The sequence below is a fragment of the Urocitellus parryii genome, chromosome X (genome assembly GCF_045843805.1).
Source record: "Urocitellus parryii isolate mUroPar1 chromosome X, mUroPar1.hap1, whole genome shotgun sequence".
Classification (NCBI taxonomy): Eukaryota; Metazoa; Chordata; class Mammalia; order Rodentia; family Sciuridae; genus Urocitellus; species Urocitellus parryii.
In genome coordinates, this window is record NC_135547.1 from 69,745,800 (window position 1) to 69,765,878 (window position 20,079).

At 48.4% G+C, this 20,079-nt stretch overlaps 1 protein-coding gene across 1 annotated transcript; it reads right to left on the reverse strand.

Moving 5' to 3' along the window:
* Positions 1-1,511: 1,511 nt before the first annotated feature.
* Positions 1,512-18,113, reverse strand: Amer1 (APC membrane recruitment protein 1). Its single transcript, XM_026412350.1, has 2 exons — positions 17,968-18,113; positions 1,512-5,055 (listed from the first exon to the last, which is right to left on the reverse strand). The coding sequence occupies exon 2, from the start codon at positions 4,955-4,957 to the stop codon at positions 1,556-1,558; it is 3,402 nt and encodes a 1,133-aa protein (XP_026268135.1). The 5' UTR covers positions 4,958-5,055; positions 17,968-18,113; the 3' UTR covers positions 1,512-1,555.
* Positions 18,114-20,079: the final 1,966 nt, after the last annotated feature.

A 20,079-nucleotide genomic window follows, 5' to 3' on the forward strand; every position in this document is an offset into this window, starting at 1 on the left:
AACCCCTCTTATAGCTGATTAAGAGAGGTTGAGCCTCACAAGATAAGCCTATTGCAATCCCTTCTTAACAGAAGTTCTTCGCCAGCAGTATTTCCAACCTAGTTTAATATAAAAATTGCATGGGCGCAGGAAATGGGAGGATGCCACTCATTTCATAAAGGGCTGCAAATGCCAGGCAAATCAGAGTCCTGCAGCTTGCAGAGTGAGGGCACGTCAGTCTTTCCTCTCAAGAAGCCTGCTCCTTTGATGATGCTAAGGACTTGGCTAATTTGAAGATGAAAGCTCTTCAGAGCCTGGAACAGCAGCTGAGATGCCTTTGGTATCCTGTCTTGGGAGTGCAAGCCTGGGGCCTCTTTACAGCATCCAAACGAAGGGGTAGGCAAGGCTTAAAGAACATTTTGGTTTGGGGAGAAAAGTGGGAACTAGTTTTCCCTGCTAAAAAAGCATAGTTGCTTCAAGCTCCACAGTCTGAAGTTTAATTCCTTGCTGGCTGGGACAAACAGATTTCTTTTTTTTTTTCTCTCTCTTTCTCCTGCATCCCACAAAACCCCAAGCCCTATAGCCAAGCCATTAGGTTGTTTCTCTTCCCTTATCTCAATTAAAAGACCATGTTCCTTGCAATGAGATTACAAAAACTTCCTTTAGAAGATAAAATGAAAATTCAAAAGTGTCTGCAACTCAAGCAGTCACAGGCTCAAGAGAAGAAAAAAAAAAACTGCTATTATTCCAGAGCTCAAGACTCTATGGCAGTGTCCATGAAAGAACTTTGCTTTGTCCTCTGCTCACATGTGGGAATATTAGTCAGTCCCTTACAGGTTTTAGTGTTTTTCTTCAAATTATGGCAGGCCAAGTTAAAAGGCCACCATCTGATCATGATGCCAAAGTCCACAGCAATATGCAGTGAGACACATGCTACTTGATCCTCTCTAAGGACAGCTAGCTGGGACAAATAGCTTATAGTCATTTGATGTAATGGTGGCAGCTATGCCAAGGCTGAAAGGCAATGGGGTAGGGAGGATCTGTACCATAACTTCACATTGCTATCAGCAAACAAGCCCTCCCCAATCCCTGTCTCTGCATGAGAAGCAGTACAGACTTGGCTACTCATCAGTGGCTCATTAATTACTAAGGGGAGAGAATAGGGGGATGCTAAGGGTATAGCCTGCATTGAGGATGCATCATTCATTTATATATATATATATATATATATATATATATATATATATATATATATATATATATATGATCACAAACTTGGCAACTGGAATAGGCACAAAATTATAGCATCCCAAAATCTGTGTGGGTCACAAGAAGGAACCCCAAAAGCAGAAACTGGAGTGCAGAAGCAGCAGCCTCCCTGGGCAGATGTACTTCAGCTGAATGTGGCCATAGATGGCAGAGAAGGAAGGGGGAAAAAAGGTGAAACTCAGGGAGTTTTCCTTGGCCAAAAGGATTTTCAAGTTAAACAGCAACCCCCACCCCCACCCTTCTGCCCAACCCCTGATCCCCATTCACATGCTCAGGCCCCATGCCCCTACTCCAGAAATGATGATGACTACTTGGCTAAATTTCCATTCACGGCAGTGGATGAACAGCTGGTGGGTAAAGAGGCACCTTGCTTGGACCTCTCCTTTGATAGATCAAGGCTAGAAGCTCCATAGTGACTGGGCTGAGGCTGGGAGGGCTCAGGTCGAGCCCTAGGAAGCTGAGGAATGCCATGGGTGATGCCCACAGGCTTGGTCTGGGGCAGAGAGCTGGGAATGAAACCTCCAGAATTGGAGGAGCAACTGGGCTCATTAGCAGGCAGCAGCACATCTCGAGGCCTGGCCCTCACACTGTGGGAGTTTTGTGGCTGGAGATTATAGCAAGAGCCCATGGGCAGAGGTAAGTGTGAAGGCCGAGCTAGCTGAGGCCCAGGTTCCCCGGGTGCTCTTGGCTCTGGCTCTGGCCCTAGCCCTGATGACATTGAAATGGCCACAGGAGGTACACAACAGGTTGCCTGCCCATATGGAGACTGGCTGGAAGACCCATCCAACTGGCTGGGGCTCATCCAGGCAGGGCCTGGTCCCACTGGTAGAGGACAGGGAGCCCAGGCAGGCCAGTCATAGGCCCCTGGGGGTTCAGTATAGAGGGACAGGGGACTGTCTCTGCCCCATTCTCCTTCTTCGTCCTCTTCGTCTTCATCTGAATCTTCCTGCTGGGCCTGAAGCTCATCAGATTCCAGGTAGCCCTGGGCCAAATGAGAATTGGAGAGCTCCAGTTCCAAGGTCTCTGCAGTGTCAAGGGAGCGGCTCCTCCTGTTGAGTGCTATGGCAGCAGGTGGAGGGCGAGGGTGCATCCCAGGTAGTCCCAAGTATCGAGGGAGGCTGCTTACACCCCAGGGCAGACCTTGGTAAAATCTGCTTCGGTAGTTGTTGAAGGCATGCTTGTGGTAGTAGCCCAGTTCGAAAGCTTCCAAGGAGGCTGCAAGGTCTTCATCATTGTGGAACTCAGGATTCTCTTCACACTTGCCTTCCCCTTCTCGTTCTACATCAGCGATGTCAAAGGTCACCATGGGGGGCAGCTCAGGGAGGTTTTGAGTGAAGGACGAGTCAGAGTCAGAGCTGCAGGACATACTGGAGAAAAGGTTTCCATTGCTGGTGAACTCTACCAGAGCCTGCGAGAAGCTTACAGTGGCATTTCCTTCCTTCTCAACCTCTTCTTCCTCTGGCTCCTCAGGAGGTGAGTAAGTAGGGTAGGCCCTCCTTGGAGATCCTCCAAAATTTGCTTCTTTCATATCTGGTTCAAACATGGCATCACTCTGGAAGAGCTGCATTAGACAAGTACTTTGATCTTTCTTAGAACAGGTTCCCTCAAAACGCTTCTCCAGAGGACGGAAATCCCTCCAGTCTGGCTCACTGCTTGCAGTGGTAGGGAAAGCTGAGGTGGTTCCCCGGTGGGAATTCTGAGAGGTTCCTGATGCCCCTGCTACCAGACCCATCACTGATGGGCCTAAAGGCCTCATCTGATACTCCAAGATGGGCTTCTCCTGCCGAGCCTTGGTCTCTCGCACCTGAGCCTCTCTAACACGTACCTCTCGGGCCTGAGCTTCTCGGGTTCTGGCTTCCCTGACATGAGCTTCCCGACTGTGGGCCTCTTGGACATAGGCCTCCCTGGCATGAGGCTCTCGGGTATAGGATTCCCTGGTATGAGCCTCCCTTGCATGAGCCTCTCGAGCACGTGCCTCTCGGGCCTCAAGCTGCTCCCGACGAAGTTCCCAATACAACAACTGCTTCTGGATGGTCACTAGCCGTTCTTCTTCTGTCTCCATTGCCCCAGGTGGCCGGGGGGAAGAAAAGGGCTCAAAGTTCAAGAAGGGGTCAAATATCTCAGAGCTGCGACCATGGAGGTCATAAAGACAGTCATCTCCAGGTGGGGAGTTTTCAAGACTGTCATCTGGCTCATAGAATTCATATAGTGCATCTCCACTATAGCTGTCTCTGGGGAGGCAATCCCTGCGGATAAGCCCTAGAGTCTCACCTGAATCATCCTCAAATCCAGGAGTGGTGGAGTCATAATAACCTTCATCACTATTGGGGGCAGACTCTTGCTGGTCACTCTGAGGAGTCAAAAGTTCTCCAGGGCCTAGGCCAGGATAAGACCTAGCTGGGTCAAGGAGCACATAGCCCTGGTGGCCTGGAGATGTAGTGGGATGGTAGCTTAGGTTCAGATTAGGCCTTGGGTACATTTGGGCACTTGCCCACAGATATTCTAAGTCATCTTCTTCCTCTTCCTTGACCTCCTCTTCTTCCTCCTCTAATTCCACCTCCTCATCCTCCTCCTCTTCCTCATCATCATCATCTGGCAAGGCCATCTCCTCCCCACCTCCTTGGTAAGTCACCAGGCAGGAACTTCGTTTGGTACCATCTCGGTTGGCCCTCTGGCCCCCAGAGGCCATGCTATCTGTCATACTATCCATGTCCTGTTCTGCTATAATATCACCACAACCTGTCAGTGAGTCAAAGCTTTTCAGGGATGTAACATCTCCAAACAAGAGGCTCAGCTGATCTCCCACAGGGCCATTGGGTGGATTTACTTCTCCTGCCACCATCTTTTCCCCTGTTTCCGGGCTGTGGTGTTCGTCTATGTTACTGGCTTCAGGGTCTGGCTTAGGCTGCAAGAGTACTGAGGCACAGATCCCAGTACTGGGTTTTTCACAGGCTGTATTCTCAGTATTTGGTGAAGAAGACTCTGGTGCTAGAGAAATTATTGGCCCTGGGGTATCATGAGGTTTGGCATTATCCTTTCTAGGGTGTTGGGCAGTCTCCTCAGAGAAGGGCAGAGGGGCTGAGCTTGCATATTCATGAGACATTGCTCTGGCCCGTTCAGGTTCCTTGGCTCCTGGCTCACTTTGTTCACCCCCAGCAACCTTGCTCTTTCGGTGACGGCGGATACTACTAAAAAAGCCTTTTAGGCCTTTCTTTGGCTTGGGCACAGAGGGAACCCTCTCAGCCCCTGTTTTTTCAATGGTTCCAGTCACAGGGGTCTTCTGTCTGGAGCCTGTCTCCAAAGCCCCATGGGCACTCTGGGAGCTGGGAACTCGGCAGGGTGACTCAGGCAAAGGTAAGGAGATGCCAGTTCCTTCACTGACAATGTCTTCAGGGCCACGGTCTGCTTCACTCAGGCCATCATGGGTCTTGCTCTTGCTTAGACCCTTCTTGGAGCTGCTTTTCCCAAAACCTTTGTTTCGTCCCCCTCCAAAGAAACTAGGCAGAGTACAGATTCCCTTCTTGCCACCAAAAAGTTTCATGGCAGTTTTCTTCAGCCTACCTGGGCCAGATGAGGGTGGCTCTGAGGTTGGCCCTTCTGCTGCTTCAGCTGCCTTGTTCTTGGCTCCTTTCTCTGCTTCCTGGTCCTGGATATCTCCAGAGGATGCTGCTCTCTTGGTCTGAGCAGCTTCATCCTTCCGGGTCTCCATGGTGATGTGGACAATTCAGGTATGTTTAGCTGGAAATGCAGTCTTAGGCTTCCAGGTGCTGTTATAACATCATCAGTCTGGAAGCATCACAGTGGGATCTGGAAGAAATGAGAGACAAAGAGAGAGAGAGAGAGAGAGAGAGAGAGAGAGAGAGAGAGAGAGAGAGAGAGACTGATGAGCAAGCACCCAGGCTGGTCTTGTTTTCACAGGTGTCTATAGTCTCAGGCTTGAGTGGAACCAGAAAGAAAGGGAAAATGTGGGGAAAACGTTAATCCACTCCATATGCTTGGTTCACTGGGCCAGCCCCCTCACAGGCCCCAAGGAAGTGAAACCCTATACTGAGCAACAGGCAGTTGTCACCAGGTACCCCCTTATTAGTCCATTTCCTTCAGACCTTAAACTCAGGGAAGCACTGAAGAAGGAGATCTGCAGATGTGTGCAAGGCCCAGAAGTGCTATAGGCTTAGGGAGAATACTGATTTGGCTCTAACAGCACAAAATTTTGGAAACACATCTAGCATAACAGCTCACTGAGTCCTCACTGGGTTTTACTGGATCTAGGCCACAATCTTACATTAGCCTAGGCTCTCACGGACATTTTGCCTGGAGTTAGGAAGAAAAGCAGACCAACAATTTCACCTCCTATCCATGTGCTCCGTAAATTGCCCCAGAACCATGCTCAGACCTTCAGACCCCTGAAAAGGAGCTTCACAGACTGGCAGATCAGGGCTGCAACACAGGACCCACTAAGATGATGTGATGGGCCCAGGAAAGGCACTCTCTAGGCTACCCCCCTCATATACATTATGTGAGGGGTGGACCTAGGCCAGACACTCTACCAGCTGTCCTGCTGGGAAGAGATTTTATTATTGCTCTCTGACAACTGGAACCCAGATTCCACTTTAGAACTAAGAGGCAGACGTTCTCCTCCTCTCATTATTTTTGACCAACCCTAACTCCCTATCTAGGAAGGGAACTCCTTGAATGCACAGCACTATATGATTCCTGCTCCTGGCCTAGGAGATATACTCTCAACAGCTTTTTAAACAAGTAAACCTGATACAAGCCACCCTTCTGGCCCAGGCTCCAAAACCTCACAAAACCCAAGTACCAATAGAAGGGGCATACAAAGGGCTAGGGATGACACACCCCAACACACCTCACCATCCCCTGACTCCATACTAGGTATGGTGTATTTCAGTGACTGTAGCCATTTGACTGCTGGATCAGTAATCAGGCTGCAAATATGCAATGATCCCCTCCCTGGAAAATCCCTTGCCAGTGTAACCCCTCTCTGTAGAAAGCCACCAAGCAGACAGGGGGATCCAGGGTGAGAGAAGCAGAGGCAGAAACGCTGCTGGGAGTGAGAGAGCAAGAGAGAAACAGACCACTGAAGTCCTGGGAGCAGCTGGCCAGCACACTAGCCCTGTGATTGGTTGCTATAGTAATATGGCACACACTCACCTGCAGTGGTAAATTGTGGACCAGCACTGGAGAAGAGAAGATGGCAACAATACTCTAGCCTCTGGCCTCATTAGAACTCCTAGAATCTTAGGTCCTATCTTCCAAACATTAATTTTGTGCATGGTGCTGTGGTTGGCTTGACACTATAATCATTAGTTTGAGCCAAGTTTCCATAAAGAGCACTTCACAGAAATTAATATCAAAATTGGAGGAATAAAATGGCTGGTTATCCAGAAAAAGAGGAAAATAAACAAAAAACAAAACCCATCTGATTCCCTTTCTGAAGAGATCCACATTGCCATTTGCTTAGGTTATTATGGTTTTGTCTATGCAAGATTGCTTGACATCACATTGTTCCAAATGGGTCCTCAACCAACAAATGTTTCCAACCCCCAGACACAAACCATCATATAAACACACACAATCAGAGTTCTCCACTCCAGGGATTAACAGGAATATGGGACCTATCATCAATTTGAATCCCCCATTTTCCATAGCATATATGTTTTTATTTCAGCCCTAAAATTACTGGAGATGGTGGTGGCAGCAAAGGAGTTGTTTGTGAAATTGTATTCCCTTCTGTGGACTTAGTGAAACAAATAATTCTTGAGCATTCAGTTAGTGACTGGCACTGAGCCCAGTGCTACAGAACAGACCAAAAAGAGGGACCCCTACCTCTTGCTTTTTGGGATTGCCTAGACCAACAGGGAGAGAATCCTATATGTAAGAATCTGAAGACATAAAATGATGCAGGCCTTAAAGAATGACTCTTGTTACTTTTTTTAAAAACTTTTTGAGACAGGTACAGAACAGTAGAATTTATTCAGAACTTATCTGCAGTTGAAACTATTCCTACAATTTAGGCTTAGAACTAAAAATGAGATTATCTTATCTTGTAAAATCATTTTTTTCATATTTTATTGGTATAGTTGTGCATATTGATAGAATTTGTTAGACATTTGTACATGCACATAATATAACAATATAATTTTCTCAATATCATTCTCCAGCATTTCCTTTCCCTCCCTTACTCACTCCCCTTTGTCCCTTTCCTCTACTCATCTCCCCGCTATGTACATCCACCCTCCACCCTTCTTTTCCTTTTTCCTCTCCACATATGGAAAAAAAAATCATAGGACCCTTTGTAACAGTGGTGTACTTTATGCTTTGAATATAGCCCTTGCTGCTCTGCCACTGAGGCTTATTTTTAAAATGAACACATTTCTTTTTCTTCCTCTCTCCCTTCCCCTTCCTAATCTCAGGGAAACAGGATCACCTTTCTTCCCCATCCAAGACACACACCCTTGAGCACACACCCACCACAGGAGCAAAGTTACTTCAAGGATGACCAGTAGATCTAAGAAATGGCTCTCTCCCAAATTAACAGGAGAATTACAATTACTGACACAAAATACATGGAATGTAGCCTTTGAATCACCTCTTCAAAAACCACTTGTTTCCCCTAATGGGCAGAATCACAGCCTCTGGGACAGTAGTCCCATGTTTCTCCTTTTTAGCTAGCAAAGCAATAAAACTTCTTTTTCCTTGTTCTCAAAAAACCATATATTTGTTATCAGATTGGCATCAGGGACAAAGACCAAGCTGTCCGTAACACCCTGACCTTCTGAGTTTGGCTTATTTTGCTTAATATAATGTTCTCAAGTTCCATCCATTTCCTACAAATGACATAATTTCATTTTTCTTTATTAGCCCTTGTTAGTTCTTAAGGTGGGTAGCAGGATTCTCATTTCTATACCTTGTTAATATACCCATAGATAAATATGAAAAGCAGAAAGATACTCCCTGGGCTCAGAAAAGCTGCCTTGAGGAGGAAGCATTCAGTCTTAGCTTTGACAGGCTGGAGGGAGTGGACATGACAATGAACGAGTGGAAGGTGTCGGTCAGACTAATAAGTGTGGTTGGGCCTCAAGGAAGACTCAAGGGCCAAGTGAAAAAATTTATGGGCCTAGATATCCTTGTGAATCAAAAGCTGACTTGTCCTACCAGGTTTGAGGCTGGAGTTCTTGGGAACAGAGCAAACTGAATCATAAAGAGGACTGCTTTCCAGAACCTTGATGCTCTAGGTGGAGGACAGTCCCTTTGGGTCTTTGCTGACCTTTGACCTTATGCTCCCATGCTCCCTAGGGGTAGAAGCCAGCTCTCCAAGGCTCCCCCCACCCCAGTTTGTTTGATTTTGTACCAGAGATAGAACCTAGGGGCACTTAACCATTGAATTACACCCTCAGTCTTTTTTATTTTGAGCCAGAATCTTGCTAAATTACTAAGGCTGGCTTTGAACTTGTGATCCTCCTGCTGTACCCTCCTGATTCACTGATACTACAGGCACACACCACCACCCTGGCTTTGCCATTCCCTTTACATTGTTCCCTTCTCTGTCAGAGGCAACTCAGTGTTGTGAAGGAGCCATGCCACAGGGCTAGAGCTCAAACCTCCAAACCATGCCAGTCTCCCATCTGTGAGGGGACTCCAAATAGGCCAAGGTAGCTCACTGAGCATCAGGTATTTGTAAGATCAAAATAACTCCTCTACCTATGTCCTTACCTCCCAGATCCAACTGAAGTAGTATAAGGATCAGAGGCAATGCTGGGCAACAAAAGACACTTTGTAAACTATAAAGTGTAAATGAGAAATATTAGCATTACTGTTATTATCATACCCTTCCAAGTCAGAACCTATTTCCTAGTCAGGAGACCATGTATATAAGGTTGTTCAAATGGGAAATCCATTTGCTGAGATGAAGAATCTGCTGCCTTGGATTATGCTGAGGCAGACCTGACTGTAAGGGCATTTTAAATATGTGTGTGGGGTCCTCCATTAATAGCAGTGTTTAAAGCCCATGTGTCTCTGTGTGTGTGTGTATGTGTGGTGGGGTGCATGAACTAGGGAGGGATGCAGATGTTTCTGGGATGTATATTCTCTGCCCCTAGTTCAGGGCCTCCTCCCAACCAGGCCCAGGTTCATCTTTGTTGGCAAGAACCAGACTTGTAACTGTGCCATCTCTTACCATCTTTCTCTTGCATTGTCCCTTCCAGAGCCATGATACATTCTATACTACACACACTCTCTCTCTCTTTGCAGGGTCCCACAGGTCACTGGGAAGGAAGGTAACAGGGGCTAGGCTTGGCTTGCCTTGCCTTGCCTAGCCCTGCCTAACTACCTCTGCCCCAGGCTTCTTTGCTAACCCACCAGGTCTCAAAGCTGTCCCTCCTCAATGGGCTATGCTGCTTTGGCTTAGGACCACAAGCATTTACTAGATGTGGCACAGAAAGCAAAAGGAACAGCAAGGGACAGACTATGTAGCTTGCATAGGCTGGGGCTGCCTTTCCTCAGTGTTCCTGCCAAGAAAATGTCCCTGCCAAATGCAGGGCCCCTCAACCCGCAGGCTTCTCAATCAGTGTGGCTAAGTTTCAGGTGGACTGGTAAGTAAAGGAAACTCTTCCAAGTACTCTGTGGTTCCTGATAGTCTTCACTTGCTGCAGTTGCTGCTATCATGGCAGGAAATTAGCTATAGTTAAAAATGGTAGGGTCACCTCAGCTCTCAGGGCCAGCTGCAGGTCATTTTGGGACAAGTGAAAGGTCAGCTACTAGGACAGAACTTCTCCCCTCAACTCAAAATATAGGCAGGAGACCAGCCACAAACCTGCCCCAGAGATACTTTTGGACAGGAGGAAACAGCTGCAGCTTGAGCCTTGCACATTCTGCTCCCAACCCTGCTTCCTGCAGCTAACTTAGCCAACATTGGGAAGGTTGAGTTCAGAGAATAAAAAGTATATGGATTTATACAGTAGCTCCAGAGGCATGGCCTTGACCAGCTTCAGTTTTCCAGGCATGTTTCAAGAAGTCTTCCTGGAAACAGACCCACTGTGGACCTATCCTGGTCTTCTGTATATTGGAGGAGGTATGGTAAAAAAGAAAGATGAGAATGGGAAGTCTTCTCCTTCCAGAGAGTACCCAGTTCTGCTGTAATCAGTTCTGCCTAGCTAGGGGAAATCTAGCAAGTTATTTCACATATTTATACCTCAGGTTTCTCAACTGTAAAACAAGGCTGTTGAGAGTGTCAACGTATTAAGGCTATGTAAGCAGCAAAACTCAAATGAAGTACCAAATAAAATGCATTACATAGCAGAAGCTCAAAAGTTCATAGTAACTTTAATTAACATTTTATTCCAACTATAGTTGAACAATTTCTAGCAGTAAAGTTACCCTAGAATTGAGTAGGGTGCATCCCAGGGCTCTATAGATAAGTCCCCAACCCCCTTGGTTCTCAGGTCCCCAAAAGTGAGGGTGATTATACAGTCATCCTACAGGGGGCTTTACTTGCTCATTTAACCAGGTTTAATATTCAAGGACCCTTAAAAGTCAGCTACTGGCTAACAGCTCTGAATCACCTGGAAATTTCAATTAGTCAGGTTCTCTAGCTCAGGCCAGAAGGTTCAAAATTTTAAACTTGGCTTAGAGTACCAACATCAAAGAAAATGTAAATCATCAGATCTCCTTCACCTACTTATGGCACCTATAAGTTTACAAAGCACTCCCTACCTGCCCATTTGCCCTTCCCAGCAACACATTAATCAAGCCTGGTGGTGAATGGTAAGTCCCTGTCACAGAGAAAGAAACTATATAAGCTTAGGAAAAGACTTGTCAAAGGTCATACAGTGGGATATGACAGAGCCACACTAGCTCTCAGACTTCTTCAGTCCCAATTTCATGCCACTCATGCAATCACCCAATTAAAGCAGGAAGACTTTCAAGGTTTTCCTCACTCCTGCAAGAGCAATCATCTCTCCTTTTCATCCTACCCTGTTCCAACCCCAGAGCTGAGCCTCCTCTGCAGCATTTCCAGTTCTCACTGGCTGCTGCTATTTTGGCCCCTCCCAGCACATTCCAGACAGCCTGCCGACTTCATGTAGGGGCCACCAACCCAGCCTGAGGCTGCTCTCCTCAACAGCACTGCTGCTATCACTATAACACCCAAACTGGAGCATGTCTCTATGCTCCCTACTTCCTTGGGAAATAAGTTTGAAGGATCCCCAAAAAGTTCAAACAGAAATCTGCCACCTTGAACAAAGATGAAGAATTTGAGCTATTTGAAGAGAATGACCTCTAAGATGATCTGGATTTGAAATCCCATAGCAAAGGCCTTTTCTCAAAAGTTTGTTCAAGGCCTGAGGCAATGGCTGCCTGGCTTGGTACTCTTTGGTGGAGCTGGAAAGGCTTCTGACAAAGCCCTTCTAAGCTACCCCTGCAACCAACCCCCTTCTATAATTTGCAGCCTTCCTGCTGAGGGCACCTCATCTCCAAGAGACACCTCATCAACTCCAGATGCAGTGCAAACCCCAAAACCTGGTTTTCTCCCTGCCTATTCCCCACCAGCCCCTTGACAGATTTGCTCAATTCATTCTAGCAGGCCTCAGTCTCATTCATCTCTCTCAAATGGACCTTCCTTCTTCTAACAGCCACTACATCTAGCACACAACAAGATCTCAAATGGTGCTGGTTCAGCTTAATTCTAATTCAGCTAGTTTGCCAGTCTGAAACTGGAATGCCATCTCACCCCTTCTAGGCTGTGTGGTTTGGGAAAGTGACCTAACATCTCTGAAACTCAAGTGCCTTATGTATAAAATGAAGAAAATGCTACCTACCATGCAGGATCCTGGGAAGGATTAGAGATGATCACTGTAAAAGCAAACTGGTCACTAGGCACAATAAAGAGCCCTTGTGATGGGGCTTCTTCCAGTCATCTTCTCCTCTCCAGCTCCTTAGCTGCCATCCCACATCCTCTAAAGATGACACAAGCCTCTTAGCTGAGCTCCCTCTAGTCCCTCCCTGCGGCAACGCAGAAATCCCTCCCCCTACCTCACCCCTCCCAAGTCATCCATCCTGCACACCCTTGCCAGATTCATTTTCTTACAATCCTGATTTCAGTGCAGCACTCCTCTACTTACCAAATTATTCCGCAGTGCCTACAGGATCAGGGCCAAACCCTTTTGTCTGACCTTCAAAGCTTGCTTTCCCTACATGCCCCTTGAAGTTTTCTCAGCTTCACATTGCTGCCTCCTGGCCTCAGCCCTCAATATACAGGGGCTTCTCTCCAGTCTGTGAGTGTGGTTACACAAACACAGCTTCTCCCTAGACATGGTCTTACTTATCTTTTTTTTTTCTTTCCTTTTTTCCAGTGCTAGGGATGGAACCCAGGGCCTTCCTCATGCTAGGAAAGTGCTCTGCCACTGAGCTACACCTCTAGTCCTGGTGATTCTTCTGGATGCCCCAGCTTTCTCTTAAGGCTTCTGAGGTCCACTCCCTACCCAGCGCACCTTGAATGACAGTACCTTTCTCTGGTTCCCAAGTTTCCTTAGAGAATATATCTGAGGTGGGTAGCCTGTCTGTATAGGCTTCTGCTAAGTCAGTACTAGCCCAGCGAATGTGAGATCAGAGTCAAGCGCCACCATTCCCCACCAACTATCTAAAATGAAGAATAAGAAAGAAGGGCTGCGGTTGTGCTCAGTGGTAGAGCACTTGCCTAGCATGTATGAGGCACTGGGTTCGATTCTCAGGACCAAATATAAATAAATAAAGCCCATTGGCAACTAAAAAAAATTTAAAAAGAATAAGAAAGGAGATAACTTCAGGAAAAAAGATAAGACAGGAAGGCCTGAGAGGAGCAGCTGGGGTAAGCAAACAATGGAGACCCCTGAGTTTCCTATGTAGCCATTTCCCTCTACTCACCTTACCCTGTGTAGAGGTCAAGTGAGAAAACTGAGGCTTAGGAAGGGACAAGGAGAATGTGCTTTGAGGAAGAAGTCTTGAAATGGGAGGGAGGAGGGGGCTACATGCTTTGGACTTACATGTATTCTTAGGAAAATCTTTTCTGTGTTCAACACCAATTGGAGCAGAGGATCCAATTATCCCTGGTTGCCCTAAAAGGCTGGGAGAGATGCTGGTACTGTGCCCAATTTTCTAGTGGATGCTGAATCAGGAGACATAATGGGGGCCACTAGGTTGATGCTGGGGGTCCTAGGACTTGCTAGGAGACTTGGGGACTTAGCTGGTTGGATTCAGGCCACTACTACAGGCAGGTTTATTGTGGCCTCATTCCTCATACTAGTCCCAACATTTTACTCTTTCAAAATGCACTAGGTCTGGCCTGTAAATATTTCCAATATTTCTAGAAAAATGGAGGTCTGGAACTGGCCTGGCTCAGCCCTGTCTTCCTTTAAAAAGACTTAGTCCCCAGAAGGGAGGGCTGAGCAGATGGGAGTGAGGGTTAAAGGGTGTTGGCTAGAGAAAGGGAGTTAGTATCTGCTTGGAAACCCAGCAGGGGTTTAAATACCTGTGGGAGATGAAAGCAAAGAGGACCCTGGGACAAGAAATGTAGATCAAAAGGTCACAAAGGCCCTAGCAGCATTAGCATGCCTGCCTCTGGCCCTACCAAACCCCCTAGGGCCATTTTCTCCATGGTCCTTAATTCCCAAAGTGGAAGTGGGGGAGCAATGCACCTTAACTCAGCTGGCATCTGCACCTCTGCAGTGAGTGGTTCTGGTTTCCCTGCCTGGGTTGCTGGAGATACACTAATACATGCACAGGAGATGAAAAACTGCAATTTTTTAATTCAGAGAACAGAAGTTGGGGGTGGAGTTTAGGCTTAATGCCTGTGAAATCTCCAACGGATTGTTATGTAGAAGAGGAATGGTAGCTGACTGAACTCAACTCCACCCCTAACACACACACACACACACACACACACACACACACACACACACACACACACACACGAAAGTCTTAACTATACCATGAGAGGCTCAGATTAGCTTTGAGAAAGAACTTCCTGGTAGTAATATGAGTGATCCAGGAATGAGTGACACAGGAAGGTTTAAAATATTTCCTCTGGGGGCTTAACCTTTATCATTTTAGTTTATCTTCCTAGACAGGATTTCAAGCAGGAAAATTGATGGAATAACACTGGACATCTCCCCTTCTATCCTCAGGTTAAATCAGTTAAATATCAGGTAATATCAGTTAAAAATCAGTTAAATGAGGGTACTGGAAACCTCTTTGTTTCTACAAGCCAGGCTTGCTGTTATTTCTCATTCCATTATTCCCTGGACCAATGGAGCAGAGCTATTCCCCTCATACATACTTTTACGAGAATGTGAATGTAACAGTTCTTGAGGAATTTTTAACACCTCTACTATACTAGGAGGGAATCATTAAGCTGCCAACTTCTTCCAACTATCTTCCCTCCTTCTGAAAATTTCAGCTCCCAATATACTGCAACTAAGACCAAGACTCAAAAGAGACATGAAAAGGGCGATGGGCTCACCTACAGGCAGCCCCCAAGTTAAATCAGCGTGCTTTCACTAGGGAGGGGGGAGTTGAGAGGAGGGAGGTAGTTAATGAGATCTGCATTAAGTGGAGGTCCTGGGGACTGTGACACAGTATAAAAGGCTATAACACAGGAGACAGTAGCCTCTCCCTAAATAGCTATGTGACTTTAAGAAAGCCCCTATTGCTTTCAGGTCTCAGGATTTCCATTTGCAAGCAGAAGGGTCTTAACTAGTGCTCTTAAAGGTTTGTCTAGATGAGAAGAAGGGGTTCAGCAGAGTCCTAGAAGACACTTCTCAACCCCTACCACATGAGTATTTAGGCTCCATGTTCTTGCCGTCCCTACCTTGCCCCATCAAGGCAAAAGATAGGCTGAAATAGTGAAAGTTCCCTCTGAAGACAATCTGCCTGCAACTTGGAGACCAAAAGTGGCCTCTAAATGACTTCCAGCAGGTTTCCAATCCCTTTCTAAGACACCTTTCTAAAACCCTTTCAACAATTCTGTTTTTATCGTGGCATATTTATACACAAAAATACCAACCCATCCCCGAATTCCCCACTCTTCAAAGCCTCCTTCCCCCAAAAGGATTACATTGCCATTCCAGTCAGGCATTTGGAAATACCCACCACTGGGCCCCATTCTCTTCTCTACCTTTGAGACATACTATTTCAACCAGAATAAGCTCAATCACCTTACTCATACTGCCTGCCAGTCACCCCCTCCCATTACTAATTTTGCTGGCCTTTTGCCTACCAAACCCCTCTACTTTCTGGCAGCTTCCCAGTATGATCCCCCTGTACATACAGATCTTTCATGTCTCTCTATGGCAGTTTGCCTCCAGGCTTATGAATCAGCAACCAAAGGTATGCAGTCTGGATTCTGAGCAGTGCAGTCCCCGAGATTGTTGTTGAGGGGATATATCATAATATATTTCCTCTTGCAGTTACAATTCGCTCCCCTTCTCCTAATTGGGCATACTCAGTAAATGTCTGAGCCTCAAGTATCATTACTCTAGTCATTTTCATATGGATCAGAACTAGCACAAGTTGGAAAGGTAAAGATCTTCTCAAAAGCTCTACAAAGGCAGTGAGTCCTTCCAAAGCATTCATTAACTGCTCTGTACTCCTAGGCACTGAGAAGGTTGTGGCTTAGATCCAGGTTTCATTTACTCTACTGAGGGGTTCTGAGAGAATCCAGACATCTGGTATATCAGGGAGACAAAGCAGAGGCAGGAGAATTTAATTATAGTCAGCCTCCTATTATAATTTAAGCTCAAAAATGAACAAGAGACCCAGGCATCCCTGGAAGAATTCTGAGAAAGAAGAGGTCATTATTGGTTGGAAGAAGCAGGCAGGAAAGGCACCAAAGAAGGTAGGCTGAAAACTGGGGCCTAAGAGGGATGAGGATTTGGAGAGGTGTGTAGGGTGAGTGGGTTTTGGTATTAAGGGAGAGAATTATACAGAGCAGATACATTAGGTGGCTGTTGGACTGAGGCAAAGGCCTTAGGCAGGAGAAGCCTACCTTCAAGTACAGGTTTATGGCTGGGGCCTGGACAGTATAAGAGGTGACTGTTGTGTAGTATCTGCAGTTTTAGCTGGGATCAAAAAGGTCCCAAACTAGCCTTCCCCTAGGTAAGGGATTCTTTAGGTCTCATTGCCTCACCTCAAAGAGCCCTGCAGCTCATAGAGCTTTCCACTCTCATAGGTTGATCAAAGGTCTGAGAAGAGCCTGCCAAGCCTTTTGGTCATTCTCTCCCTCCTGTTCCTCAGGAAAGCCAAGAGAGCCTATTGCCAGAGGTGGAAGATGTTGCAGTGGGTGGGGCCCAAAGAGGGGAGCTACACCGCGGGAGGGGGGCTCTGCTGGAATCCCAGAGGCTGAGGCAGGGAGTTCAACAGTGCAGTGCCCTCTGCCCTGCCCATGCCTCTCTGCTGCGGTAGGCTGGGAGAGCTGCAGAGGGAGGTTTTTGTATGCTGGACAAGGCTAGCCTTGACCCCGAGGCCCACTCCAAGGCGAGCCTGGACAGATGGAGGGCGACTCTCAGGGGCTAATCCAGCTGCTGCCTGGGGACCCAGGCTGTGGTGCGCCTGGTGGGATTGGCCCTTCACTGCCAGGGAACCCAGGCGAAGTCTGATGTTCTGTTCGGGTGGTCATCAATGTCAGAGGTGCCTGCAGCAGACAATGACAGCGGCCCAGCGGCCTGGGTATTTTAAGTAACTGCGAAGTTGTAGGGTTTGGCTGCCTCGCTAGCTCTCTCACACACATACTGTTTGTTCCTTACTACAATAACTGCCCTCTCGGTCTCTGGTTCCGAAATCCCCCCACAACATAGTGCCTATCGCAGTTATAAAATGGGAGGCTGCAGAGAAAAGCGCGGCTAATGCCCTCCAAGGGGAAAAGAGGCGAGGCGAGGGGGGAGACAAAGCGGCCTTGCAGCTCTAACCAAAGGACTAGCTTTAGCTGCTGCTCTAACTCAAGGACCTGCAAGAGCCAGGCTGCTGACCCGCCTGCCAGCGGGGGCGGGCGCCAGATGTGTCTGGAGGCCCAGGAGGAGGGGGTGCGGCTGGTTGAGGCTGCAGGACCAAGGTTCAAGAGGGAAGTGAGCAGCTCACAGGCCCAATTGCGCTCCCCTGGGGAGGGCACAGGCAGTGTGAATCTCCCAGTTCACGCCAAAGCCGATCTCTACTGGGCCCAAGCTAGAGCTTCTACTTGGTCTGCAGAGAGAAGGGAGAGGCAGGAGATGCGCAGCAGAGGGGAGGGGCCGCAGCAGGGCCGCGGGGGTGAGCAGTACCCCCGTAGCACAGCTGTTCCAGCAAATGTGCTACAACAAAGCTGTGTAACTCCCGGCCTACGAATGCACTGCTTGGGGTTCTGGCTGGTGGCGCCCCACCCGGGACCGCGCGGCAGCACGTGCAGGCCCATCCCCGCCTCCCTCGAGAGCCCAGAGGCATTGCACAGTCTAGCCTGCCCGCCTGCCCGCCCTTTCCACCATACCCCTAGCCACGGTCGCCCGCGCCCTGAGGACTCGCGGCCGCTTAGCTCCCCACTGGACAGTTCGCAAAGCGGGTTCCGAGGGAAAGCGTTGAATGGCCGGGACTCCAACCGGCCCAATCTTTAGTGCCCTCCTCCAGGCGACCAGAGCGGAGCACGCGGGAATGTACCCGACCGCCGGCAGGCGGAGGCTCCTGGCTGTGCGCAAAGCTTACCCGGCCGGGTCCTGCTCCCAGCCCGGTTATTGTCTGCCGCGCCGCTCTGGCCCGGGCCAGAGTCTCAGCTGTTGCGGCTGAGAGCGCCGCCACTGCTACTCCTGCTGCCGCCACCGCCGCCGTCGCCGCGGCTCCAGTCACCTCAGGCACAGACTCTCCTTCCCCAGGCTCTGGGCAGCTCCCCCATTCCCCCTCCCCCCCCCCACTCCACGACCACAGGGTGGGGCGTCCGTGCCATGATTGGCAGGTGTGTAGCCCAATCGCTAAAGTGGGAAGGCGTGCCCGAGCCCGCCCACTGTTTTCCTTGGTGCCTTTCTCTTTAAATGCAAATAAGCGCGGGCGTGGTGTTGGCAGGGGGCGGGGAGGGTACGGAACCCCTTGCTGGGGCTCCGCACTCCCGAAGCCCGGCGGGTTGTGGCGTGGCTACGACGCCAGCTCTGGGGCCGGTCCCGCCCAGATGCGGCTCACAGGATCCCTGGAGCTGGGTTTCGGTTTTGCGAGCACTCCCATTTCCGTGGTCGCTGTGCATTAGCGCTATAGCTCCCTGGCCTCCACCAGGCAGTTTATCCCCAGAACTTGAGGCCGGTGGGGAAAAGCGGGGTAGGGAGATTGTGGCACCTGGAGGGACTGCAGAGCCCCTTGGCACCTTGACTGGCCCGCCCTTAGACATAGAGGCAGGAACTGTGGCTCCTGCTCCGAGGCCACGCAGAAGAGGGACTCACCTGCCAGGAAAGTCAGCTGCAGCGCCCCAGCTTCCTTTGCTTCTCTAACACAAGGGCCCTCAGGGACTGCACCATAGAGGCCAACTGCCACCAGTTATCAACCGGCCCACTGCTGCTCAGAGAACTTCTCCAGGGTTACCCAGTCCGCCAATAACAGGGGCAGAATTGGAATCCAGAGCCCCAGGCTCATACTCCCAGGCTGCTTTCACTTTTCTTCTCTGGGAAGATACCTGCTTCATAGTTTGGCTCTCACCCGAATTCCCCACCTCCCAGAGAACATGGAGAACAAGGCCTCCAGAGTGCTCTCCACCTTTAACTGTGAGCCTGACAGTGCAGATCCTTTTCACTGAAAAGTCTGCATATTGAGAGAAAAATCTTGTCTGGGCCTTTAACTGGAGGTCATAATGAGGACTGAGTGAGGAGGCCTGCACTTTACTGCCTTTCCCTTTATTGTGTGTCTGGGATGTGGCAGGGGGCCAGCTGTGTTTGGGCCTCTAGCCGGAAGACATTAAGTCACATTTGTGGCTGCCAGGGCCAGGTGAGCAGAGGCAACAAAGAATCCAGTTCTACCACTAAGTCAAGAATATCCAGAAGGCCCAGCCCTAAAACTCTGACTGTCTGAAAAGGTGGGGAGGGGGAGGTGATTAAAGTTGAGAGGAGGACGGATTAGAGAACAGTGTGAGACAATTTTTCATTTCAGGAGTATTCTTTGCTGCTCTACAGGGTCCTGTCTGCCTTGAAGAGATCCAGTTGCTGAACTGATAGAGGTGGACTGCTTTCCCTGCAGTTGTGGGGCACAGGAACTGACTGGCATGGCTACTAGGATTGGGATCTGGTTTCAGCTTTGTCTTGGACTTGCTGTGAGACCTTGGCCAATGCCTTTTCCTCTCTGGGACAGTCTATCATCCTATCTCCACAAGGATGGGGTAAGCTCTATAAGTTCAACTCAATTCTTTGTATAATATTCTGTGATGTTTCTTGATCTTCTATGACTTTCTGTACATCTCCAACAAAAAAAAAAATCAACATCAAACATCACACCCCCATCCTAGTCCTGGGTCTAAATAAATGGTAGGGAATAGGCCTAACATACAACATTGGTAAATCTCAGATTTCCCACCTAGATGGCTGGACTGTTGTGTTTCACTGGAGCTATGCTTTCCTGATCTGCAAAGTTCTGATTCTTATTTGTTGGGCTTGATTTGGAAATTTTCTTTTCTTTTCCATCACCTCCATCTTAGGCTTCCCTGATGCCTTGTGCTTCTGTTTACTTGCCTTGGTCTCATTTCACTTAGAACCTTCATTCTCTGAATTAGGTCAAGATTGTAATTTGGAGAAAATGCTTTACAAATCTGGAACCCAGGGAAACAAAGACTTAGCACAGTCTCCG

Coding starts and splice junctions, on each gene's coding strand:
- Amer1 (XM_026412350.1), bottom strand. CDS start 4,957: ATGGAGACCCGGAAGGATGAAGCTGCTCAGACCAAGAGAGCAGCATCC.